This window comes from Calidris pugnax, unplaced genomic scaffold, assembly GCF_001431845.1.
Source record: "Calidris pugnax isolate Ruff unplaced genomic scaffold, ASM143184v1 scaffold20, whole genome shotgun sequence".
NCBI classification, from domain to species: Eukaryota; Metazoa; Chordata; class Aves; order Charadriiformes; family Scolopacidae; genus Calidris; species Calidris pugnax.
Genome location: NW_015094510.1, coordinates 20,573,903 through 20,601,000, shown reverse-complemented (window position 1 = coordinate 20,601,000; position 27,098 = coordinate 20,573,903). Strand labels below are relative to the sequence as shown.

The 27,098-nt window shown below is 34.6% G+C and overlaps 1 protein-coding gene across 9 annotated transcripts in view; it reads left to right on the top strand.

The window, feature by feature from the left end:
* NBEA (neurobeachin) overlaps positions 1–27,098 on the top strand; it is a 506,029-nt gene that overhangs the window by 146,665 nt on the left and 332,266 nt on the right. For all 9 annotated transcript variants that reach the window (XM_014965903.1, XM_014965897.1, XM_014965904.1 and 6 more), the window contains exons 14-24: positions 5,984–6,063; positions 7,138–7,200; positions 7,309–7,406; positions 9,379–9,471; positions 12,395–12,503; positions 14,436–14,517; positions 14,735–14,858; positions 15,194–15,386; positions 15,641–16,660; positions 19,029–19,246; positions 20,748–20,901. In XM_014965903.1, the coding sequence (XP_014821389.1) occupies positions 5,984–6,063; positions 7,138–7,200; positions 7,309–7,406; positions 9,379–9,471; positions 12,395–12,503; positions 14,436–14,517; positions 14,735–14,858; positions 15,194–15,386; positions 15,641–16,660; positions 19,029–19,246; positions 20,748–20,901 (2,234 nt within the window). The remainder of the gene's footprint in view (positions 1–5,983; positions 6,064–7,137; positions 7,201–7,308; positions 7,407–9,378; positions 9,472–12,394; positions 12,504–14,435; positions 14,518–14,734; positions 14,859–15,193; positions 15,387–15,640; positions 16,661–19,028; positions 19,247–20,747; positions 20,902–27,098) is intronic.

Here is a 27,098-nt window from a genome sequence, read left to right as displayed (position 1 = left end):
TTCAGATTTGAAGAAGACTTTAATGGAAATTCTTCCAATACCTGAAATTTGGCGTTCTATGTTATAGTGCCTTCAAATAACTTGCTGTCATATTAGAAAGTAAGTTTATTCATGCAGACATTTTGGTAGTGTGATGCTTTCTTGTCTTCTAGGCATAGCATTTTTTATGCAGAGATACTGAAACCCTTTAATATTAGTAGTTTGATTTACTATTACTTGCAGTCAGTTAACCTGCTTCAAGATTTTATTGCCTTCCCCTGCTTTAATAAAGCACAAAGTAGGTGAGTGTTTTGTTCTGACAGTTTAGTATACCTTGTTTAAAGCCAAAGTGACAATATTGAAGCTTCCCATTTGACTAACACTGTTTTCTTAAAACATGAAAGTTGCTTTTCCTCATATTCAGCTTATAAAATAGGATGAAATGTATTTAATTATTTAAAAGGCTCAAATATTTATTTAAAATTTGGTTTTGTAGCTTCTCCTTCATTATTGCTTTCTTGTTTCAAGCTGGTATTTCTTCTTGGATTCAGTATACCAAATTTGTATTGTTTCATTTCCTTCTGAAGTATTAGAAACACTTTTTCAAAATATATACTTATCAGCTTGCTTGATAATTATTCTTAGTATGTTTTATATTTCATATATAGATCTACATAGTGGAGGCATTTTTTCTGTGTAAAATTTGAGGTTTACTTTCTTTTTTTGTGTGTTGTGTTTGTTTTTTAAATTACAGTACCAGTTACAAATAGGTGGCAGGACAAAAGTGACTTATGTTTTATTAAGACCCTATTAAAAATGAACTTGTAAAACAATTCTCATGTTGGGAATAGCAGAAAAAGCCAAACCAATTTCCATAGGAAAGAATCCCTAAACTTTATTATATTTTACATTTCACACTTGAACTATGATTAAAGCTATTATCTTGATTTGCCATATGCATGCTTTTAATGCTTGGTTAAATCATACAGAATAAGATGTGAAGATGGGAGAAGACCATAGGGTCTCCCAAAAGTTGCAGCATCTAAAGACACAGTGAAACGGGCAATTGAGTAAAAAGTGTTTAAAATTATATTACTTCTTTCCATAGTTATTTCCTTTTGTGGGTTTTAAGAATGAATATGAGGATAAGCAGGGAGAAATATATCTTGCTATAGTAGATGATGCATTTCAATTATAATACTTCAAGCTACCAGAGACATCTTACCTAGCAGTCTTAATTCTTCTTTGATGTTTCATCTTTTCAAAATATATACTAGACTGATATTTAAATGAAAGCCAAGCTGCGATTGTCTTTCAGAAAAGGGCAAAGCACACATATTTTTAATATCAAAGCAACAGAGAAAAATGTAAACACACTTCTTTTATTTTCATCTTTGGATGTCTAGTAACTGTTGGATAGTTTAATTTATTTATTCACCTTTTTAAATAAAACCAAAACATTTATGCACTTAAAAAATTCTCCATACTGCTGAATTTATTTGAAGTAAAATTTCTGTAAATTTAAGAGAGAACTTATTAGAGCCCGCTGGGATATTTATGCCTTGAAAAATCTCCATTAGAATTACTTACCAACTGCGTGGCTTTCTTTGAAAATACTGATGGACCAACAGGTGTGCAGTAATGAGAAAGCATAATATGAAGGCAATAACAGAAATGTAAACTAAACATTGTGGAGGCTTTTTTCCTAAGAAGAAATAAATTACGACACTCATTGTTAACAACTCTCAGAAATGTATTGTGCTAAATTGTAATTTTGGACCCTGTTTTGGAGCATCCCTATGAAATACTTGCAACTTCTTTGTTGTATGAAAGAAATATGCATTTAAGTTCCAGACTACTGTAGTAGTTTGTGTGTAGTTCCAGACTACAACTTGAGCTGTTGACCAAAGCATTTCTTTTTCTCTATTAATATTTCCTCTTTGCTTCCCAACTCTTACTCTGAACAAACCTTTGTAAGCAGTATCTTTCCTTCTACTAGAGAGCGCATGGTTGTTAACGTACATGTTAACTCATGTTAAATAGAGTTTTCAAAAACATTTTTAATGTCCAGTATTTTTGAACTTTAGGTAGAAAAGTCAGAATCATGAAAATTATTATAAGAAGAAAGTAACTATAGTTTTCGTGGATAGAAAAAGTTACACAGAGTTATTTTAAGGCTGGGTTAATGTGGAACTCAGTTCTCATTCACTTTTCAACAGCAAGGTAAAAAGTAGGTCCTTCTGTGATCCACATAACATGGGATGGTATTTATGTACGCGTGGAGATCAGATTCTGCTATCGGTATGATGTTTTATTAATTTAAGGAGTAGAAAAATCATGCTTTTTACATATAAAAAAGCCAGATGGAAGAATGTTGCAATTGGTTGGTTGTAGAACTGGTAACACAATGGTTTATTTCCAAAGACAGGATTAGAAATCATTATTTTTGTTATTCAAAGCTCCTAATCAGTTTTTTTACACTAGTACTGAGTGTACTTTACTCTGAATATGTTTACTTATTCCCTCTTAATTAGTTCTGTTCTATGCCCCTATAATTGCTCTGTGCTGCAAGGATGAATCGGATACATTTTTTTCATTTATTTTTGTCTGGCTAAAGCTGACGAACTCTCATTATGAGAGTATATTTTAAAAAATCTGATGCAAATCACGTGCTATCTGCAATAGATAAATACATAAAGAATCTAAAAGCAGGAAATTATTTAGTGACTCATCCTGGTGTGGGATAAGGGAGGCATCCTTTCTCTTTTCCAATTAACAAGAATGTTGCTATTTTCTATTAAGGATTTATGGTAGCTGAACCAGATCTCAAAAGGATTATCTTTGTTGTTGATCTGGTTTGGGTTTGGTTTTAGTCTTTAGCAGTGCTGTTTAGGAGTTTCTGCATGATGGTGACACCGAGTTGTCTGTATCTAGTGATGGGCACAAAGATTAATAGACACGAAAGAAAACTACGAAAAGTAGTGTTGGAAAACAAGATCTACTTGTATCTCTTTTCCTCAGTGTATGTGTGCATAATGTTTTGGGGTTTTTTTACTATAGCATAAATTGTACCATTGTTTGGTCAATAATGCATTTTTTTTAAATAAATCTTCAACTAGTAACGAACTTCTTCAACTAGTAATGAAGCCAAAAAGTGTGATGACACAGCAATTATAGTGGCAAATCTGTTTTATGTAGCTTTACAAGTTGTCAGATTAATTAGTTCCCTTCATTCTGTATCAGATGACTTGCATTCCTGTTGCTGTAGTCCTTTCTTCCACTCTTTGAAGCTGTCTACTGGTTATATAGGTTCCAGTTTGCCTCTCTTATTTTTCTCTACCAGTCCTCTTTTAATTTTTCAAACTAATAAAGGTTTTTAGGTAAAGGCTTTTCTGATTCTAATGCAGTGAAGCTTCAAGACACAACCAAATTACAAGGAGTAAATAATACTGGAGGACTGAAGGAAAAAGCACCGTTTTGCCTACTTGGCATATAACCTTCAAGCAACAACTCCTTTGGTATCTTTTGCATGTTGAAGAACCCTTTTCAAGGTTCTCCCACATCTCCAGAGGAACTACTGGGTATTTGAATAAGAAGTATTAAACTTTGAGCAGGTTTCTAGTTAATTTGGGGTATCTTCTTTTAAATCCCTACTTAGAGTTTTATTAAAAGAACTGCTTTGCAGAGCTCCCAATTGCCTTAATGTTCTGTTTTCTGTTTCCATAATTACAGTCTGCCAAAAAAGACAAAACACCTCATTTTTTAGGCCTGGTTTTCAGATATTGTCTGATATGGAATCCCAATAAAGTGTAGGAGGGAAGAGAGCGTGTGAAGAAACAGATTTCTGTGGTGCAGTTAGATGAATTGAATCTGCATTTGAATTAGGGAAGAAAATAGCTGTTGGCTAGAAGCACACCATTGCCATAAAAACACATGCAATATTGAATGTAGTTGCAGCTAGTACTGAGAAATCCAAGTTACTTCTGTTTTTACAATGGGAAATAGATGTTTCATGGTGCCATAAGAATGTGTGGATATAAAACTTTTCCTATATCATTAAAGCCTGTATGATAGATTTTTTACAATATCTCTACTGTTTTTACATGTGGTGGTGAGGGGAAGTTGAGATTTATTTGCTTCTTTCTGAAAAGTACCCAGTTCTCTTCACTCCTAAACAGGGAAAAAAACTTGAGAGGATTAACTACTCTTTTTGTTCCTGCTAGTCAAATAAATATAATTTACTGTCATGGTTTAATCCCAGCTGGCAACTAAGCACCACACAGCTGCATGCTTACTCCTCCCGGGTGGCACTGGGCAGAGAATTGGAAGGGTAAAAGTGAGAAAACTTGTGAGTTGAAATAATGACAGTTTAATAGGTAAAGCAAAAGCCACTCTCCCCAGCAAAGCAGAACAAGGAATTAATTCACTATTTCAAATTGGCAGCCAGGTGTATTCAACCATCTCCAGGAAAGCAGGGCTCCATTGTGTGTAACAGTTACTTGGGAAGACAAATTCCATCGTTCCAAATGTCCCCCCTTCTCCCCCCAGCTTTATATACTGAGCATGATGTCATATGGTATGGAATATCCCTTTGGTCATTTGGGGTAGGCTGTCCTGACTGCGTCCCTCCCAACTTCTTGTGTACTCCCAGCCCACTCGCTGATGGGGTGGTGTGAGGAGCAGAAAAAACCTTGACTCCACGTAAGCACTGCTCAGCAATAAAGAAAACACCTCTGTAGTGTCAATAACGTTTCCAGCACAAATCTAAAACATATAGATAGTTTTCTTATATGAAGAAAATTAACTCTATCTCAGCCAAAACTAGCACACCTACCTTCAGGTTTGCCCTTGTTGCAAACTTGAATTACTGTGTGTACCTCACTGGCTTCATTTCAAGGAGACTACCAAAAAAAATCTTCATTAAAAAGTTGTGTTCATCTGCATTGGAAATAATACTGAGACATTGAGGGTTATTAAGTTTTGATATGTGTTTATCAGCATAAAATGAAAAGGTTGATGGAAAAAATAAATTAGGCAGCATTTGTTTTCACTGTGCAAAATTTAAGACTGTCTATGACATGCATTTTTTGAAAAGCAGGAATTTAACAAAGAAATTTCTGTTTCAACCTTTTTATGAAAGAGGAGAGTGGAAATAGAGTAAGTTTCAAGTGACTATAACTGTTCAGGTTCTGTTTCTTATTCAATTTTTAGATACTTTTGTTTTCTTAATGTATTTCCTCAAGCACAGTTGTTTGGATTACAGATTTATTTATTTATTTATTGCTGGTTTAAATTTAATATTTTCTTCAGATGGTAGTTTCTCTTTGGTTAAATAGCTTCAGTTCCTGCTACAGGCAATGGCCACCACTATTATTTCATTAATCCTTTCTCTATTGGTTTTCATTCACATGATATTTAACACAGTGGCTTAGTTATTCCAAGTTGTTATCTCATAGTTTAGGTGAGATTCAACTTTGTATTCAGACCCTTTTAAGTTTACATGCCCACAGTGTAGCTTGTACTAGGTGTTTAAACTCCCGTTGTTTTCAGAGAAATTCAACTCAATGTAGTCAATAGAACAGACAATTTTTATCCTGAATTGGGCACTGACATTTGGTTAATTGAGTAAATCTGTCAATAAAGAGAATAGTTGCTTATATTGAAACTCCTGGCTCATATGAAGACACCTGCAGAATACACTTTAGTTTACTTCTGTGAGTCTAGAGCTGGTTGCTATGTTTAATCCTCCTGTGTCTTTGTTTTTAAAAATACTAATATATATATGCGTGCATTTATTATTTTTTCCAAACAAAACATCACTTACGTATATTGGCATTGTAAAATGTCATTATGAAAGGTTATAAATGATATCATTTTCAAATATGAACTTTTATATAATGAATAGTATACTAAATCTGTTGTAGGAACTGTGATTTCCTTAAGAAGCTGCAGTCATTAAAGGAATTAGTTTATACTTAAAAGTGGTATATTTTGCTTCTTCCAGATGGTCCTCGGCCTTCGCAGAAAGAAATCATATCACTAAGGGCATTTATGCTTCTGTTTTTGAAACAACTTATATTGAAGGTAAAACAGTCCAGATGGAAAACATTCAGATCTGTTATATACATGTAATAGGATCTTTATGGTAGTAAAAATATAATTCCTGTCAGGTATCGTGTCTGTTTCTGGTTAATTTTAATGTTCATGCATGTATTTCTAATCAACATAAAGGTATTAAATCCATACAATGTATCTTACTAACCTCACCAAACTATGCTCTATGTATTTTATTAAATGTACTTGCAGAAATAGTATATGACATGGCAGAACCTTTCAGGTTATCTGGGCTATTTTTTTGGTAAAAGTAGATAGTTGCTTGATTGATCAAATGAAAAAAAGTAAAAAAAGTAAAAAAACTTTAAGATCATTGATTCCAACCATCAGCCTAACACTGACAAAACCACCACTAAACCATGTCCCTCAGCACCACATCTTTTAAATATCTCCAGGGATGATAACTCAACCGCTTCCCTGGGCCACCCATTCCAATGATAAATAACCTTTCAGTGAATAAATTTTTCCTAATATTCATCCTAAACCTCCCCTGCTGCAACTTGAGGCCATTTCCTATTGTCCTGTTGCCTGTGACTTGAGAGAAGAGACTGACCCCCATCTCTCTGCAACCTCCTTTCAGGTAGTTGTAGTGAGCAATAAGGTCCCCCCTCAGCCTCCTTTTCTCCAGGCTGAAAAACCCCAGCTCCCTCAGCCTCTCCTCGTAAGACTTGTGCTCTAGATCCCTCACCAGCTTCGTTCCCCTGGACTTTGACATATTATCTGCCATTTGAGACTAACTGAAAACCAGTGTTTTCTGGCCTGTCTTATTCCTCCCCCTGGAGGAGTTGCAGTAATAGTTTATAGTATCTATGGGCCCACACTATAAGAGACCTTTCTAGCAGGAATACAGAGTTGACTTCATACTATTTTGAATTGTCATTTTTGATAAGGAAAAGCAATGGAATGAAAGAGAATTTAGTCTTTTGAGTTTAAATAGAAAAAAATTCTAGGATTATTTGACTTGGTCCAAGTTTTTTTGAGCCAAACGTAAAGAATGTATTTTTTTCTAAATAAAGCCCCTCCTTTTTTTCCTTTTTTTTTTAGGATCGAGGAGTAAAAGAAGATGAACTACAGAGCATATTAAATTACTTATTAACAATGCATGAGGTAAATTTCTGTAATTACCTATCTTTTACTGTAACCAATTGTACCAGCTCTATGGGAAGCCTGCTGTTGATGTTAGTTTGTAGAATAACATTGGTGCTTGTCATACAGGATGAAAATATTCATGATGTGCTGCAGCTGCTAGTGGCACTAATGTCCGAACATCCAGCATCCATGATACCTGCCTTTGATCAGAGAAATGGGATACGGTAAGAGAGTGAAGTGAGAAAACATCTTAAAAGTAGTTCCAGTATCATCACTCTTCAGATTGCTTCTTTTTCGCATAAATATCACACTTGCTGATCTGTCAAACTACAATTCTATTAACTTAGGCTATATTTTTTGTCAAAAACAGAATGGTTTTGATAGCTTGGAGGAAAAAAAATTTCCGCTTAAGGTTATCATTATGAATTTGAAGGTAAATGTATGGTTATGCTCGCTTCTTAATCTCAAATAGAATATGTAATTAACAAAGTGGATCAAAAAGCCAAGTATCTATCTCAGAATAATTTTGAATATTCTGTTTTCAAATGTTTAACATAATCTGGAGGGAGGAAGAGGAAAACAAGAGAAATTGTGCCCTAACCTTTCAAATTCTCTCTGAAAAGATTAAAAAACTATCTGTGGAATTCATATGTTTATCTGTTTGACAGTAAAATTAATAACTGATAACTCCCAGAGAAGCAGTATTTTTATTATTTCGTTATGCCTAACTTGGTAATGCAGGTTTTTTCAGAGATTAATAATTTTCACGTTAATAATTTAGTATTTACTATAGAATTTTATTTTGTGCTGTTCTGAAAATAGTTTGGAAAGTGTAAGGAGCTTGTCAAGCAGGGGCAAAAAACCCCAACATCTACTACCTGATAAATTCCAGTTCTGTTTTGCCAAAATACTAAGATCTTTGCACAAATACTTGTATTTAAAACTGTTTGAATGACAACACTAGTTGAAGAGAAGACTTATTGTACTCCTAGTTTAGGACTTTGTTTTCTAAACCTATAGTCTCTGTATTCAGACAGAATTCTATTCACCACACCTTTCAAAGAAAGGTTATGCTGATTTTCAGGATTTAAGACACCTTTATGTAACATTAATGGTACCAATATTAAAACTGTAAAATGGTGCAGTTTCTGTGTTTAAAAGTCTGTGTTGAAAAAGTGGAGAGAATGCACAGAATTGCAATATTTAAGTAAGAAAAAAAAATGCCTTACACAGAATTTAGGAGTTCATCTGCTTGAGTTATCAGAGGACAAAAGCCTCAGGGGTCATTTGATAATGGCCTAAGTCCTTTCGAAAGAGGAAGATTTTTGTCTGCTAAAGTGCTGTTTATTGGAGAAAAATAAAACCAATTGCAGAACTGGAGAAATTCTAGAAGGAATGGCTTAAAGATGAAGCTCAGCTAATTCAAATGGGAAACTAAAATATAAATTTAAAAACTTGCTGAAGAACATTCCAGGGAAAGGGTAATGTTTTCTGTCTCTTGGTGTCTTCAAATCAGGAGTGGTTTCCTTTCTGAAAGACTAGAATTTGTACTTAAACCAATCATATCAATTACAGAAGTAATAAATTAAATTAGTTAAATTTTGAGGCCTTTTTTATCCAGGACTTAAAACCAGAGAGTGTATCTTTTTTTCTACTTCAAATTTTGATGCAATGAGGATGCGACTTCATAGGTGTATATGGGATTTTGTGTAACATATTGCCAGGTTTTAATTTGACAAATGCGATTTCAGTATAAACATCCTCTGATTAAATGCAGATACCCTATTCTGTGCAGAAAGGATATCGAATAGGGATTTTAAGAATGAAAGGAGATTTTTCAATAGCATCCAGGTACTCCAGGAAGCTTCAGGATATGATCTTATGTGCTCCAATCTGCTTCTCTTGTTTTAAGCTACTACTGCTCAGGCCAGTTCCAAGCCAGAAGTATGAGAGAAGGTTGTGACTTTCTGTTATAAAACATTGACCTGAACCAAAAGACACCGTCTCTAACCTGAAGAATTAATAATTGAACTCTTATGCTGTGCTTACCGCTTTCAGTATATGCTTCCATTTTTTGTAAATTGCTATTTTTATAGTTTTATTTATTAAGAAATCCCTGTTCAGTGAAATAAACTCTATGTATGTGATGTTAATAATAAACTGAAAAAACTTGTTGAATTTGTTTTTCTTTTTTAGAGTAATTTATAAATTATTGGCTTCCAAAAGTGAAAGTATATGGGTGCAAGCTTTGAAGGTCCTTGGATATTTTCTTAAACACTTGGGTCATAAGTAAGTGTTATTTTAAAAATTGTTATAGTGGTGTATTTAAGTTCACATTTCCTCTTGTCTTTTTGTTGGGATTACTGTATGTTCTTTGACAGTCCTTGCAAATTACTTTAAATTGTTAAGTTTTCTGGTTATTAATTTGCACCTTTATGCATTGGGATGAAATTACTTTTCCAGTTAACTTCTTGCTACTCTGATGTTTGAAAAGATAGTGATTGTCTGCCAAATATATGATATGCTGAAATTCAAGTCTTAAAACGATAGAAAACATTTTCCAAAAATAATTTTTTATAAATGTATATTTTATATTCAGCTAAGGATAACAGGAAACATATGAGTGTCATCAAATATTTCTTGCTGGAATTTTCAGTGTCACTGCAATGAATGTTTCAGGGCAGGACTTTTAAAAATAGCTTTAAAATGATGGGAAAAATGAATTAGAATAATATGTTATTCACATGGGAAAGATTTGGAAGGAAAAGCAAACAGACTAAATAAACAATCATTAAAAAAAGGGGGTAAGGACATACCTCTGTGCGAGAAATGCTCACACATAAAATGTGGCAGCAAGAAACATTCACATTTAAAAAGAAGTGGTGTCATGAAATAGACATACCTAGTCTCATCTTCCATATTTAGGTGTTAAGAAAAAATTGAAAAGTGTGCCGCGCTGTGGAATCTGCTGCTGCTCAGTTTTCCCTTTCTACATGTGGTGCTTAACTGTCTGCCAGGGTTAACCCACAACAATACTCCAGTGGGAGACTGTGCAGTGTAAAAATTAACTATGTGCTTTACAAGAGACTTCATCATGTAAAACCTCCTTAGAAGGGGAAGGAGCCAGGAGTCCAGCCAGAGTGCGGTATTGCTAGACATGCTTTTCTCAGTAAGATCAATAAAGTATGACTGTGTAATTGACAGTTAGCTGAGAATATGCTCCCAAATGGCATTTTTCTTTTGGGATCCAGCAAGCCAAATAGTGTTCTGGGAATTAATAAAGCAAATTGATAGTCCACTCAAGAATCTCTAAGGGCTTTTCAAACGTTACTTACTAAAAATCATTCACATTGATAGGAGTTGGATTAAATAAAATGCACCAGATGAGGGTTTGACTTGTGCAGAGGGCTGGTTGTGTCCAAATTAAGTACACTTGTTTAAAATGTTTGTTGCTTATCCAGTAAATAACATAGCAAACTCTGTAAGTGGAATATTAGAGAAAAAGAAAAGTGAGATTTTTCAGAAGCCTAAATTTACTTTCCCGGTCCTTAGCACCTACTTGTAATTATGGACATATGTGTATTGTTTCCAATGTTGAGTGGAATTAAGTACTTAGCACAAAGTTAAATAACTTTATCTTTCATGTAGTATGCATGATTTTATAAAATTATAGTCAACTACAGGAAATTATAACCAATTATGAAATTACAAACTACATTATAAAATATATACATTATGAAATTATGAAGCACTTGAATTTGTTTCACAGTATAGGAAACAAGCATTGTATTTTAATACATTAAAGCAGAAATGCATAGAGATTTTATAATGTGATTTATGAAATCTGAACCAATATGATACTAATAAAAAGTGTGTAGGTACAAAGGCAGTTATCATTGCTGTGGTTCATATATATTCATTGCAGATTAAGCTATAGAGTGGAGGTCACTGGTTCTTCGAAGTGACCAGTAGTGTGTTAGATGACAGCCTGAATAACTTGATTTTTCCTTGAGATCTGTGATGATAGATTACCTTGTCTAACCTTAACAGTGGGAAAATGTTGTTTTGTTTCTCTGCCGTGTTTGATTCTTTCTACACCACAGCTGAAATCAGTCTGTTATTTACTTTTGGTTTTCATCTGCCAATTTAAACCTGCACTTTTTCACTTGTGCTACATCGTAGTTCACAAGGTTGAATACCTGTAATTTTTCTCATAAGTAACTCTTCTGTGCACAAGAGTACACACTGTTATAAATTTTTGCTATTCTCTTTTTTAATGATTTGAAAATTATGATATAATGTATTAATTACAAAAATTCTAGAATTAATCTAATTTAAACCTTGATTATCATTAGTAATCATGAAAAGGGTGTTTATTAGCTTTTGAATGCATAACATTTTACAGAAACTGACTGTATTTTACCTTGTTTCATATTTTTCCGCTTTAATATAGATTATTATTTATTTTCAATAACATTATTTCATATTCATTACAGTAGTAGATAAATGTAATGATGTAATTTATGAGAAGTACTCTGTTTATTTATGATGTTATATCCAATTTTAAGAGAGTAGTGTTTTGGAACAGATGGAATTCACTGATATGAGCTGCTTTCTTCTCCTCTTAAGATTTGAGTAGTTTTTGATCCTAGCTGTAAAATTCACTTGGAATTACATAACTTTTCAGGATTTTATTTCCTTTATATTGTAACACATGTTATTCCAGGACCTGGTTATTTTGGTTGCATGAGAGAAAGCTATATGAAGGGAATGACAGTACTGATAAATGTGTATGTGTTAGTATTTATGTTGGAAGATCTGAGGTTGGATTGCTCTGAGTCCTTGAGAGAGCAACAAAAGATATGTTCTGCAGTGATCACGTTTTAGCCAGCCTCTGAACATCATGAACTCTCTCAGCCTAAGTAAGATAGAAAGGGATTCCTTTGTCTTTTTCCACTGTGAAAATCATGGAGGGTGAGAATGAATTGTCATTTTTGTTTTATACAAAAAACCCATCCCAAATACAGCTTTGCTTTCTGAGAACCTTTGTGTATTACTGCAATTACATTCATATTGGGAGAGATCTTAATTGATATTTAATTCATACTATTTACAAAATAACAAGTTTTAGGACTTAGTACAACATCAAAATATTTGGCTTCTGGGTTGGTTTTTTTTTGCATTTACCTAATACTTGCATTTTCTCTTCCAGGCGAAAGGTTGAAATCATGCATACTCACAGTCTTTTCACTCTTCTTGGAGAAAGGTTGATGCTGCATACAAATACAGTGACCGTTACAACGTATAACACACTTTATGAGGTACAAATTACTAAACGTAGAGGTTGTCATCTCTGTTTTAAGAATTATGACTTAACTATATTGTGACTCCGTGCTTTACAATAACCTGATTCTTAAGACTTATGAAAAAATTTTAGATGGAAATTTTAAAAAAAGATTTCTTGGTTCAGAATATATTTTGCCATACTTTGGATATTTTTATTAACAGTGTAATAATTTTTACATAATCTCTATAAAACTTTCCACTTACAAAGGGTGATGGAAAAGATCCTGCTATTTAAGGTATTCATCAGTTTACACACCAAAAAAATATTACTGCAGATCTTCAATTGATGTTACTCCTTCATTGCAATGAAAAGTGCTGGTGACAGAAAGATTTCAGTTTCTCCTTTCCTTTTACTTTTTTGAGCCATTCCTTTCAAGTTTACATAATTTTGAAAAGTGCTGGTAGTAATGCTGATAGTAATGCCAAAACGATAACTGAACACAGCCTCTTTTATGTAACAGATACTGCTTAAGGCAAATATGACCTTGAATAATTCAACTGTTCTACCAGTCACTTGTAGAAACTTCAGTTGTGATGATGAGCAATTTTGTTAAATCAAAATAATGTCAACATCAAGTTCGTTGAAACCCATGTCCTAATGCCTGCAACTGCATAAGGATCATGTCCAATCTTTAATTATTTTTTAAAATGGTGACTTAGAATTGAATCTTTTGCAATTTCTCAGGCACTAGAAAGATATTTTTTTCAGTCACAAATATGTTTATAGCTAGATACTGAGAATTGATTCCAGAAAAGGCATGGAAAACTAAAGGAGTGCTTGAGTCTGAGTGTAGAATGTAGAAAATGTTCTCCTGTGATTGTAGAAGCTTAAACTTCATCTATTTGCCAATGACTTACTCATTTGTTAAGTTCCTTTTTATTTCACGTCTCTAAGCTTACCCTGTGTGGTTTGACCGCTTGGGTATCACAGTCTAGATGTCACTGCATTCAAATTTCTGAGAGCTTCTGTCATTGATATTCTCAGAAAATACATAGCTCAGTGACACAATTAAAGTCTTCATGGACTCCAGCATCTACAGACGCTCACATTTAAAAAAATAGCCAGAGGAAGAATAAAAAAGGAGTTAAGTGCCAAAAGTACAAAACATTTGCCAAGGAACTAATACAGATATTTTCCATCATCTCTCATAAAAAACATAGGCATATTTGCATTCTACTTTAAATACCAGTATGTAAAGACCCATTCAAAGATATTGAGTTTACAACTGCTATTAGTTTTATTAGAACTAAAGTTCTGGTTTAAAATAAATGATAATTACTAGTGGAATTATTCTATTTTGAAATACATTTGCTTGAATATACTTACTGAGAATCCCATGTCATTATGATTAAATTTTTACTTTGTTCTTAAAGTTGCATACATGGAACCTGTGACAGGTATCCCAGTGTGAAAGGTCTGCAGTGTTACAATACAGATTAATTAGTTTGTCAAGTACAATTCATGAAACAGGAGAATGATCTGTCTTGCTTATTATGTGGAGCTCTAGGATTATTCCTACGGGATGCTGTCTGTGACTGTTCCTCTTTCCTGGCTGGATAAAACCAAACCCACTTTTAATAAATACTGGGTTTGGTTATGGATGGAATGTATGAGAATAACTTTTGATGTATAGTGCTCATGAAAGACTTTTTGATCTGTGAATGTGTAACACATAGCTAACTAAAAAGTTAGTTAACCTGCCACTCTACATCCATGGAAATCATGATCCTTGCATAGAGGAATTGCTCATTTCCATTCTTCAAGAATAAAAGTGTTTTACAAAAATGTTTTTTGTGAAGTTACAGTGTGGCCATGGTGAATGTTCTTCAGAAATTTAAAAAATAAACAAAGAAATGATGTAGTGTTTAATTAAAAATGGTAAAAGAATCTTAATATTCTGTTTTAGATTTTGACAGAACAAGTATGCACTCAAGTTGTTCATAAACCTCATCCAGAACCAGATTCTACAGTGAAAATTCAGAATCCAAGTAAGGACAATATATTATGTTTGTATGGTGAATGTATTGCCTAGAGGTTGTGGAATTTTTGAAAGAATATGGTCCAGGAAGCAAGAAAATTCATTAGTGTATCTCAAATACATATGGGTTTCAGTTTCTACTTAAAGTAGTTGCTGTCAGCAACATTTTTTTTTTTGTTTTTAAATGTTGTTAAAATGTGTTACGTAACTAATTTATTCTTTCAAAGTGATTCTTAAGGTGGTGGCAACGCTGTTAAAAAACTCCACGCCAAGCGCAGAGCTGATGGAAGTTCGACGTTTGTTCTTATCTGATATGATAAAACTCTTTAGTAATAGCCGTGAAAACAGAAGGTATGTCACTAGCAATAGTATTTTCTCATTCTTTACTTGTGAGTAATAGCAATCTGAGGTACTGTGTAGACTTGTATGCTGTATATTAAATTGAATATATCAAAAATAAATGGAATAGGTCTGTGGAACTTCTATTAGTTCAGCAACTTATACCGGGTTCTTCTCATTTGAATATACTTTAAATTTTAATTCATCCTGAAGTATTTTTAAGTTTCCTCCTACATTGGATTGATGTTCAGAGGAACATATATTATTTTCCTCTGTTTATAACCATCATAATATTAAAATAAAGAAGCTTTGTTTGGATATATTTTGACCTAATTATTTCACTTTAGATGTTTACTTCAGTGTTCAGTGTGGCAGGACTGGATGTTTTCTCTGGGATACATTAACCCTAAGAACTCTGAAGAGCAGAAGATCACAGAGATGGTTTACAACATTTTCCGTATTCTTTTGTATCATGCAATAAAATATGAATGGGGAGGCTGGAGAGTGTGGGTGGATACTCTTTCTATAGCACATTCCAAGGTAAGAAACGTCTTGTGGATGTTTTTTTTTAATACTGAGAACTCCCCCAAAGGGACTATCAATAGAGTAAGATGCACAGTGATTTAGTGCCATCTGGTGGCTATCTCCATACATGTCAAGGTGGCATTTTTTTGTCATCGTTGTAGGTCATTTGTTGTAAGCTCTGTGTAATATGGTGATAAAATTCTTGTTAGTTTTTGTCCAAGTTCATGTAGCATATGTTCATCCACATAATCTGTTCTTTTCTTTCTAAGGTCACATATGAGGCTCACAAAGAATATCTAGCAAAAATGTATGAAGAGTATCAAAGGCAAGAGGAAGAAAACATAAAAAAGGGGAAGAAGGGGAACGTGAGCACTATCTCAGGTCTTTCATCTCAGACAACAGGAGCAAAAGGTGGAATGGAAATTCGAGAAATAGAAGACCTTTCACAAAGCCAAAGTCCAGAAAGTGAAACAGATTACCCTGTCAGTACAGATACGAGGGACTTGCTCATGGCTACAAAGGTGTCAGATGATGTGCTTGGAAGTGCTGAGAGACCAGGAGGAGGAGTACATGTGGAAGTTCATGACCTTTTAGTTGATATAAAAGCTGAAAAGGTAGAAGCTACTGAAGTAAAACTTGATGATATGGATTTATCACCAGAGACACTGGTAACTGGAGAAAATGGTGCGCTTGTAGAAGTCGAATCTCTTCTAGATAATGTGTATAGTGCTGCTGTTGAGAAGCTGCAAAACAATGTTCATGGAAGTGTGGGTATTATTAAGAAGAATGAGGAAAAAGATAATGGTCCATTAATAACTCTGGCTGATGAGAAAGATGAACCTTCTACTAACAGTACCTCATTTCTCTTTGATAAAATACCTAGTCAAGAGGAGAAACTTCTACCTGAACTTTCAAGTAATCATATTTCTATTCCAAATGTGCAAGAGACACAGATGCATCTTGGTGTAAATGATGATTTGGGATTGCTTGCACATATGACAGGTAATGTAGATATAACATGTGCTTCGAGTATAATAGAGGACAAGGAGTTCAAGATTCACACAACTTCAGATGGAATGAGTAGCATTTCTGAGAGGGAGTTGGCTTCATCATCTAAAGGATTAGAATATGCTGAAATGACTGCCACAACTCTTGAGACAGAGTCTTCTGGTAGCAAAACTGTACCTAGTGTTGATGCAGGAAGTATAATATCAGATACAGAAAGATCTGATGATGGTAAGGAAGCAGGAAAGGAGATACGGAAGATCCAGACAACTACAACAACCCAGGTAAGTTTCAAGTACTGTAGCCACGTACGTTTCTGATGTAATTGCTGTTTGTTGCTGCTGGGTAAATTAATAGTGAGATTTGAGAGATGTTTGAAGTATATTTCTTTAATTATATGAAAAGTTTCCATCCTCCAAGCCAATTTGCTTTGAAAATGCTGTAACATGGGTAAGGATTGTGTAGTCTTTTATGTCTGTATAGAAAATATGTATCACAATTGTGGATGCTTTAGTTTAAAAAAACTTAGCTAAGAGAATCTCTCAGCCATTTTCCTTAGTTGTTGTGCAGAGATTAACTGATAGTTAGAATTCTGCTTTATATTTTGTTGTCAGTATGTGTTAAGATGTGTCTATATTTTACTATTTACACACTGAAGTAGTCTTTACTTTTGCTGTGCCTTTCTCAGAGTATAGTCTTAGAGCACTTTAGTACGCTCTTTTTCTTCCCATACAGGAATGCTGGCATAAATAATCTACATATTTGGTTCTGACACAAGAAAATTAATAGTTTAGGTCTAATAAAGGAAAAACTGCAACTTGATTTCCAGACCAGAGATGATTAATAAAAGAAGTTGCATCTATTTTCTTGGAGATCCTTTCTTGTCTAGGTCTTCCTCTGAAGAATTCTGAAAAATTAGTGGTTTTGTGAGAGCCTGAGCATTCTGAAAATGGGAAGGCCAAGGCAGAAGTCTACTCTTTGAAAGAATTTGTATATATATACACATATATATACATATGTATATGTATACATAATATATGTGTATATATTATACATAGCAAAATATAGGATTGCTTTCAACTTTTAAAGCACAGAATTAATTTCCTGACTCTCATTGTTCAGAGAATGTAGCACATAGTCAAAGATTGCTTTTAAGGATGTTATCAGGTGAAAGAATTGACTACCTTTAAGACTTTCCTAGCTGACTGTATGTCCAATATGTGCACCAATATTTATCTTCTAGGATTTAAAAATCAAGTAGACTTCCTGAAACTATGGTAGAAGAGCCAAACAAAATTGCAAAAATTGCTTTGCCTGGTACTATGTAGTGTGTACCAATGTGCAAGAAGAAAGAGTTTCAGGGATTCACTCAAGTACACTCAAAGTAGGAAAGACTGAAAATAGAATTGAAAGCACTATGCATAAGATACATGCAAAGCTTTCAATTCTTAGATGAATCTAGGAAAAAAAAGTATAGAATCATTTAGAGACAGTTTTAAGAAAAAGATACAAAATTAAAGCAACAGTAACAATTTTGATCTCAGTAGGTCAAACTCAATGAAAGAAACTTTCCCTGCTCTCAAAATGCTGGCAACAGAAGATCAAAATCAGACTAAAGATCTAAGAAGCTTTCCAGCCCAACTCCAATGCCATTTCCATTTTTACGTTGCTAGCACAAATATTTTGTAAATGTTTTTTTGCTTTTAAATATCCAGGTCTAAAACAGCATGCTGAGATCAGAAAGGAATATTTGAGCAAAGCAAGTATATTTTCTTTGAAGCTAAACTGAAGGAACTTCAAAATAATGTCAGTGGTCAGAATTTGTATTTCTTCCTTTCAGAGATGTTGCACATTATAACTAATTTTGTTGTTATGAGTATTGCCTCAAATTCAGTTGAAATGCTTGTTCTTTAATATCTTTTCCTCCATGGTATTCCCATCATATCCTCTATATGTATCTTTTACTTTTGTCGTTAATCACCAAGTAGAAACAGTCATTACTCCACAGGTAGTGAAAGGGAATGAAATTCACATACACCACCTGTTGGGAGAATCTAAAGAATGTCCTGAGGATCCATAAAACTGTTAACCAATTAACAAAATATAACAGCATTGGCAAAATGAGATTTGGGAGACTAGATTTGATTCTTTAATGATCCTGCTAAAAAGACTAGATAAATAATTAGTTTTAGAAAATGAAGAGCTGTCTAAAAGTACATTGATTCCTTGAAGCCATCACTGTCTAGTTGGTCCATGTTTTGAGGTAAATATTCAAATAAAATTGTGATATCGGTACAAAACAGTAGTTCTTTCCTATAAACAAAGTCTTGCCACTGCTGACCTTGTATGTGCTACATTTGGTCTTTGTAATACTTCAAGTGAAGAACCTGAGTGTAAAACACTGGTGAATGGCTGACAGGAAGGCCAGAAGTTGCCTCTCAGTGCTGGTTGCTTTCCATTGCAGCAGCTCCTTCACTTTTGGACCCTGCCTGCTTTGGAATATCAATATCTCCTGTAGTTTGTGCTTGAGTCCAGTTCATTATATTCTTCCTATTTAAAAAAATAGTTTTGTACTCTTTCTCGTGTTCTTTGACCCAATCAGAAACACATTACAAAAAGCGAACATGATTTTTGAACTTGTTGTTGATGTAGGCAGTACAGGGTCGATCAGTCACTCAGCAAGACCGGGATTTACGTGTTGACTTGGGATTTCGAGGAATGCCAATGACAGAAGAGCAGCGACGACAGTTTAGTCCAGGTCCACGCACAACTATGTTTCGTATTCCAGAGTTTAAATGGTCCCCCATGCACCAGCGGCTCCTGACAGACTTGCTTTTTGCACTAGAAACAGATGTACATGTTTGGAGAAGGTAGGTTGTTGTTTCTTCTTTAAGTCCTGTTACAAAACACAAGTTTCCATCCACAAGGAAAAATTAGGTATGTTGTAGAGGGGATGTTACTGGGATAATGGGAAGGGAAAAGAGTTGATGTTAGCTGAAATGCACTTTTGTATTTTCTATCTTCTCTTTCCATCCCTTCCCAGCCTGTAACAGCTCTATTTCACAGGTAACAATTTTTGTTCTCTTGAGAGATTGTATAACTCATACATACCTAACTAAACTGAGCTGCTCTTTCAACTTATGTTTAGCATTAGAATCTGCTGCTTCTGTTTCAGAACTGAGGAGGGCTTGTATGTCTGCTAAGGGCCATTTTTTTCAATTGATCAGTTAAAAGAGAGGTTCTTTAGCTCCAAAACTTATAAATGAAAACTCATTCCTGTAACATTTTTTAAGGAATCACTCTTTCTAGCTGCCAGTTGTTTTGTTTTTTTTCTTTTGCATGTCAGCCCCTGGTTGTAGTTATTTTTGGTGGTTATATTATACTTTATGACAGCAATGTGATTTCCTAGGCTTTTTGTACGCTTAAGAGAGATACTCAATAACTTATTGTTATGAGAGCCCCTAGGTATAATAGACACCATTTAATCTAATTTCCAGGACAGAATAGTTCATTCTCAGAAAACATGAACACAGGCGTATCCAAGGACCAATTTATATTGCATTTACTTTCCAGTTTGGTGAACTTTTCTGTGATAGTCACTAGGAAATAGACAATTTTGGTTTTGGATTTTTTTTGGCCAAGTACGTGGTAGGGGTCTGTACTTTGTGTTTAGGTAACGCTTGGAGATTAAACTTCAGTTTGTATATTTTCAATTGAAACCTTTAATTTTTGTTTGCTGGCTAGCAACAATGTCATTTTGGGGAAATAACATACTTACAGACAGTATTTCTCAAAAAACACACACAGTTTTATATTAGGGGGGAATGACTCTTCTGGGGGATAATTTCTCACCAATTAGGAGTTGCTGAGATTTCAGCTAATCTTATTATCATCTGTAGCTTGCAAAGTTATTGCTAATGCTAAATTTAGTATTATTTAATAGTTAATATTAGTCAAGGTATCACCATATTTCAGGTTTCTCCTTTAAAACACTAGCAGCTGTTATCATTAGGTGATATCTACAGTGCTTTTAATGGCACTCTTAATATTAAATAGTAACTTTCAGACTGAAGAAAGAACCCCACTGCTTTCAGCAGAACTGCCTGTGAAGTACTGGTTGATGGGAATAAAAGGTTACGAGCTGGTTTTTTCTCAACTGGTTATCTGCAACTAATCTTGGTGTGAAAATAGATAGCAATGAATTTTTTCATTAGAGTAGTCCTGTTTGTATTGTTAGACAATTTACATTGTAGACCAGATTTTGTCTTTATAACCAAAGAAACTTTAACATTCTGGTTGCAAAGAATAAATTAATCTAAACTTTTATTTTAACTGTTTGTTTTTAATCCATCCTTTCTCCTGTTCTTGCAGTCACTCCACAAAGTCTGTGATGGACTTTGTCAATAGCAATGAAAATATTATTTTTGTACACAACACAATACACCTCATTTCCCAGATGGTAGACAATATTATTATTGCTTGTGGAGGAATTTTGCCACTGCTGTCAGCAGCCACATCCCCAACTGTAAGTACAATATTTCCACCTAGTGGTCATATTAGAAATTGTTTTTACTAATACCAACCACTATTGCAGCTGACTTTTCTTCTTTAGGGACTCCTGTCCCTCCTCTGCTAATTCCTTAAAAAAAATTTAAGTTTATAATCACAAGTGTTAAGCTTTGATATACAAAGTGTTTATAATATTTTTCATTTGAAATTCCAATTTTTATAGAGAAGTAGTACTAAGTAAGCATAATATTTCATAGATATTCACTATTTCCTTTGAAAGAGAAGACCATTAGGATCATGGTTACAAATCGTGATGCAACAAAATTAGACGCTTTATGATGGCTAGTCAGTGATATTCATAAATTTGTTTTGCATGGCTGCCATGTGTTTGCATGCCAAATAATACCAGAAGTCATCCCCTCACCACTCTGTTTGCTTCTTCCTTCAGTGGGTCCTGAACGTTTCCTTTTTCTTTTTTTTTATTTTGTAAATATTTTTAAAATCTTGTATTGAAATAGGCTGATATTTTTATCCACTTTGATGCTCTGCTCTTAGTAAGTTGTAATTTCTTAGGTGATGGTAGTTCAGGCAGGCAAAGTAGCCTAACAGAGTGCTTCATGAAAAAGGGATAAATAGTTTGTAAATATTGCAATAGTAATTACCGTATTTGACTTTGATACTTTGGCTGTGCGTATAATGTCTGTAATTATTTATTTCATACTAAATGTTTTATCTTGACCAACTGCAACAAGTACTGGCCTTTGAAAGGGGAGAAAATGAGGATGAGAAGGGATAAAGAGGCTCTTCTGAAGAAATGTGGCTAGTAGGCACTGGAGGCTACAAATGTAGTATGGCTGTAAAAGCACAGTTCCTTGCTCTAGCCATTTGTCAACTGAGATTACTTTATTTTGCCTCTACTAGTACTTCTAGTTAGCCAGCAAAAAAAACCTGTTTTGTATGATTTTATTTGGAAGGTATGAGTGTATGGACTAGCACTTGGCTGAACAATATGACTTTCCATCAGGCAATTAATGGTTAAATGTCTTTACTATTTTCACTGTGTTAACTGGGAAAATACTTGCTATAAACAAAAGTGCTGGACTCACAGGAAAGACTTCAGTTGTCTGTTCACGAGAATGGCATCCAGATTGCTGAATAAAAGATTTTGCAAGTGCTTCATTGTAAATATTGACAAATATGAGAGAGTGCACGCCAAGCCATTTTGAGATTCAGGCTGTAGTATCAGTCTTCAGATTAAAGGACATTGGGAGATATTTTTTAAAGCAAACCTTTTAAGCATCATTTTCAAATGAAGATGTTGTCTTTGCCATCTCTTATATAAAAATATAAAACAGGCACAGCATTACTTAAGCTATAATTCCGTGGAAAGGTCTTGGTGGTTTTTAGCTCTTATCCTAGTTTATTACACTGCAGAGCCATTCCCATTCTACAGAATAATTTTGCAGTTCACCATTTCCCTCTATTCTGGATAATAAATATATATGTGTATCTATAGAGACAGGTAGCTGATAAAGCGATATAAATTACACATCCGTTTGTTAAAATATTGTGTTGACACAATAGAAGTGATTTTCATGCATTGATACAAAAGACTACATTTCCAAATTTGTGTTGTGCATGCATTTCTCCACCACATGGGAACTGTGTGCATTACTTAAATGCTCAATTTTGCCATCTGTTTAGGATAATAAAATAAAAACAAATTGTGAAATAAACTAATTCACTAAAAGATCAGTAGCTGGCTTCAAACTCAATTAATCCTACTCCATGAAATTAAAAAAAAAAAGTGAATACTTTTGGCCCACATGTACAGGGAGGGCAGGGAGAAGTAATTGAGAAAGTCACAAATTAACTTCACCTGGAAATAATCATTACTTTCTAGATGATGATTTCATAATCACTTCCACCTAGCAGAGAGCTTCTTCCCTCCCATTCAACTGCATGCCTGTTCCATCATTGTCCATCCATAAACGTTAGCAGGAAGGTGGATTTATTCATCATTGTGACAGATACAAAGAGCCCAGCACACACCCTTTCTTCTTTCTTAGAGAAGGTGCTCTCCCTCAGTATTGTTCTAGATCAGTTATGAAGCGACCAGATGCCCTGTTGGGCATGTGACCACTTCTGAATATCCATCATATGGTGAATGAAAAGAAGTTTCATACTGATTCTCAGGCTTCTAATACTTTTGCATCCTTGATCTGCTGTCAAGAAAGTGGATGAACTGCTGGTTAGGAATGTATTTCTTCTCAGTCTTGAAAGGGCAAAGTATTCCAGTGCTTACAATCAGTTACAATAGACTCTGTCTTACTCTCCTTCTTCCAAGAGGTGCCTACTGGAAGGGAGAGGAGGTCTGAAACGGAAAGATTTATATGGTGTCTCCACTGCATAAAAACACTTATGCAGGCTTTCCAGTGACATTTTCTGCCAAAGTAACTCTCAAGGGAGGAAAGGGCCAATACGCTTTCTCCCTCACTGATTCAAAGAATCACAGAATGATTGACACTGGAAAGGTACTTCTGGAGGTCATCTGGTCCAACTGCTTCAAGTGGTTGCCAGGACTGCGTTCACATGGCTTTTGAGTATCTCCAAGGATGGAGATTCCACCACCTCCCTGGGCAACCTGTGCCAGTGTTTAGTCACCCTCACAGTGAAAAAGTGATTCTCGATTTTTCAGACAGAATGTGCTGTGCTGTAGTTAATTACATTAATGAATGTTTTTTTCCACAAGATATACAGTCCAATTGTTGTGTTGCCTCTCATGAATCTCTTCCATCCTCAACATTGTATGATTCTGTGTGCTTTTGTGCTTCTGTAATTTAAACTGGGCATGGTATTAGAAGTTCGGTCAAGCAGTGCTGCACTACTCTTAGGAAAGCAAGCCTTTCACACGTTCCATAAGCCGCCTTACTGGGTCAGCCGAAGGGCCTGGCTAGTTTAGCATTCTGCCTCCAATAGTGACTGTTTGCAGCTTACGTCAAAATACAGACGTCTGAGCAAGCATATTGATTGCTCTAATGATACTTCCTTTCAGCATTTAGGACTTTAACAGCTAGAGAGAATGTCCGGACTGTCACGTTTAATAACTATTGAGGAATTCATCCTTCTAGACTTTATCTAATCTTTTTTGAAGCTACTTACGCTTTTAGCCTCCGTAATATCCTATGGCATTGGGTCTGACAAAGTAATATAACCTTTGAAGCACTTCTTGTCTTTATTTTTCTAAGCCTGCTTAAATATATAAAGGCACTATATGCCTTACTGTTTATGCTATGAAAGGAGTGGTTAATCATGTCTCTATTCATCTCCATATCATTTATGACTTTGTAGGCTTGAATCCTGGTGTGCCTGTTGGAATCCATAGAGTCTTCATGTTATTGAGTCTGTCTGTCTTTGGAAGCCTCAGATTCTCCATAATTCTATTCTGTGAAGCTTTTCTGAGGTGTCAAAACCTTCACGTTTTGTAGATCATGTAGAATACATATATTCAGTTTATCAACAAGTATGAGCTCATTTTACTTCGTTTCTTCCTTTTTCACTTTCATGAATGGGGACTCTCAAATATTCCCACTGAAGGCATTTTAGGCCCATATTGAAATTTTAAAGTAGCAGTTTTTACTTATTTCCTCCTAGTGTGTTGTATTTGTGGCATAGGACACATATTTACATCTGTTTCTAAAAATTAGTTTACTTTTTGGTCTGGAATAACGAAAAATGAGAGCAAACAGGCTATATAGAACAGACAGTAAAGGTTTTTCCACCCTTTTATTTTGGGATGATAAAACATGACGGAATTCAAGAAGATGTTAGAGTAAATTTAGTTATCCACTTGAAGTACTTGCATTTGGACTAGATTTCTAGCCAATGGAGACCTACTCAATAGAAACAAATGATTCCTCTGTCTCTGATGTAGACATCGAGTGGCTGGTCAGCAGATCCTTGTAGGGTCCATTGACTGCGATGATTGTTAACCTGGAGCTGAATCCAGCCTCTTTTTATGAGATAGATTACTGCTTTTCTAACAGAGAAGAGGACAGACAGAAACACATAGTTCCTTTTTCTACCTCACAATCCTATCTTTCCACAGTTCCTTGTCACTCTGAGTTCAAGCAAGACCTTATCCTGAGCTGCTTGTTGTTAAACAGTCCTAAATGTCTGTTACAAAACTCTCTTCTCAACAGTCTGCTGTAAGAATTAGTTGTTACTACATGTGCCCCATTGCTTCTCTTTTTTTTTTAAAGGCATTTCACCTATTTCTCTTTAGTAGAATAGATGTTGAGTATCGGATGCTTGAATTAAGACTGTATGCAGAAAAGAACCAAGACATAAATTTAGCAAAATGACTTTCAGAATACTGGGGGAACTGCAGGGCTTTTTTTCTTTGTGCAACAGATTCTTTATTGTGTTCCATCCCTTGCTGGAAAATCAGTACTCTCACAGTTTCTCTAAAAATATGAATGTTAGGGGAATTTCCCATTTCAAAAAGATTTTTGTTTGCACAGTTAGGATTTGAAATGAAATGTCAATTCTTCTTGACTGGGTGGAATATTCCTCCATGATCCCTTTTCTGCTGTAGGACAAGCAATCTTAATTTTTTAATTTCCTCACTGTTGAATTTTTGTAATAGAAATCTGCCTTTTCCTTTTCCTTTTCTTTAAAAATCCAGACTAGGATAATCTGAATAGTGCTGTGAACAGGAGCCTTTAAATATGATTAGGAAGAAGAAAAGAAAAAATACATTATCTGTGAAAACAAACTACTCGCAAATCTGGAGTGACTTATGAGAACAGTGAAGGTTATACATTTGTGTAGAATACAGGAGAATTTTTACTGTAATTTACAGTAATCTATCCCCATGTATTTTAATATTTCCCTTGATTTCACCTCCACCTCTGTCCGAGGGTCTGTACAAGGACTTGCTTCAAATGCTGGTGTTTTTAAAGGGTTGTCGCTTGTATGTATGAAATAATGTGAAATTGAGTCAAGTATTAACAAAAAAGTCTAGCCAGTTTTGTTGTTTTATAGTATAAACTGGAGTGTGTTCCACTGTAAATTCTGATGCCTTGTTTATAAATTTGGGGGTATTAGATAACTGCCAATATTATAGGGAGGCCATAAAATATAAAATTTTGTTTTTCATTTTTGTTTTTCTTTCTGTGTGGGAGGTCTTCAAGGCTTTTTTTTTTTTTTTTGAATGGCAAGATAAGGAAGACATTTGTAAGATGCTATAGAAGAGTCAAATAAGCAGTTTTGGGGAGCTGTAAGGAAAAAGGTTTGCAGAAAATACTTTCTTTTAATAGCAGCTGGTTGCCAGATAAAACACTTTGTGTACAAGCTAGGAATTTGAAGTAATCATTGCTTCCTACAACAATAGCAGCTGATACAAGGACTTGAGGATAATTGAATAAGGCAAAAGAAATCTGAGGAGTTGAAATATATGTGACAATTGAGAGTAAATTTCCAGACCCCTTGCAATTACTTAGTTTTTCCCCTTATTCTATGTAGTCCATAATTCCAGTTCTTGCTTACAGCATTTAAAACGTTGGCTCTCAAATTGTAATCTGAGGGCTGCTGGTGTTACATGAATGGCTGTCTACAAAATTCAATTAAACATTCAAAGACAGCCTTATTAGGTCTGTGGATGAAGAACCAAGATGAGATATTTCTCTGTATGTCCTGTATGTAGTGTTACCATTGTTACGTTCATGACTCATGTGATGCCACAGGTGCTGTGTGATCTATAGCAATTCTGGGGTTCAACAGTGGCACGCTGATGTGAAAATTGTCAGCTGGCAATGGAGAGATAATAGCTACGTCCGGCTACAAAAGAGGAGGACATATTTAAAAACTGGTTCAACGTGGTATTTTCTGTTCCAAAAGGGAAGCAAGCAGTCTGTTTCAGCTTGTTTTTCTTTCTGCTAATTAGTTTTTTTCTGCTATTTAAATGACAAAAATACCAATGTGCTCTTGAAAATTCAGTTTCTTTCTCTTTTGAAAACATAACCAGTTAAAACGTAAGGATTAGTTCTCAGCCCATTGTGTTAAGAAAAAAAGTACTTCTACTTAAAACTAAAATACAAAAATTTAACACACATATTCCATTGAGAACATTGGAATTTGAAGACTAATTCAGTCCCAGAGGCTTAGTGAATCTTTAATATTTTTTTTCTGTGGTTCAAAAGCATTCAGATA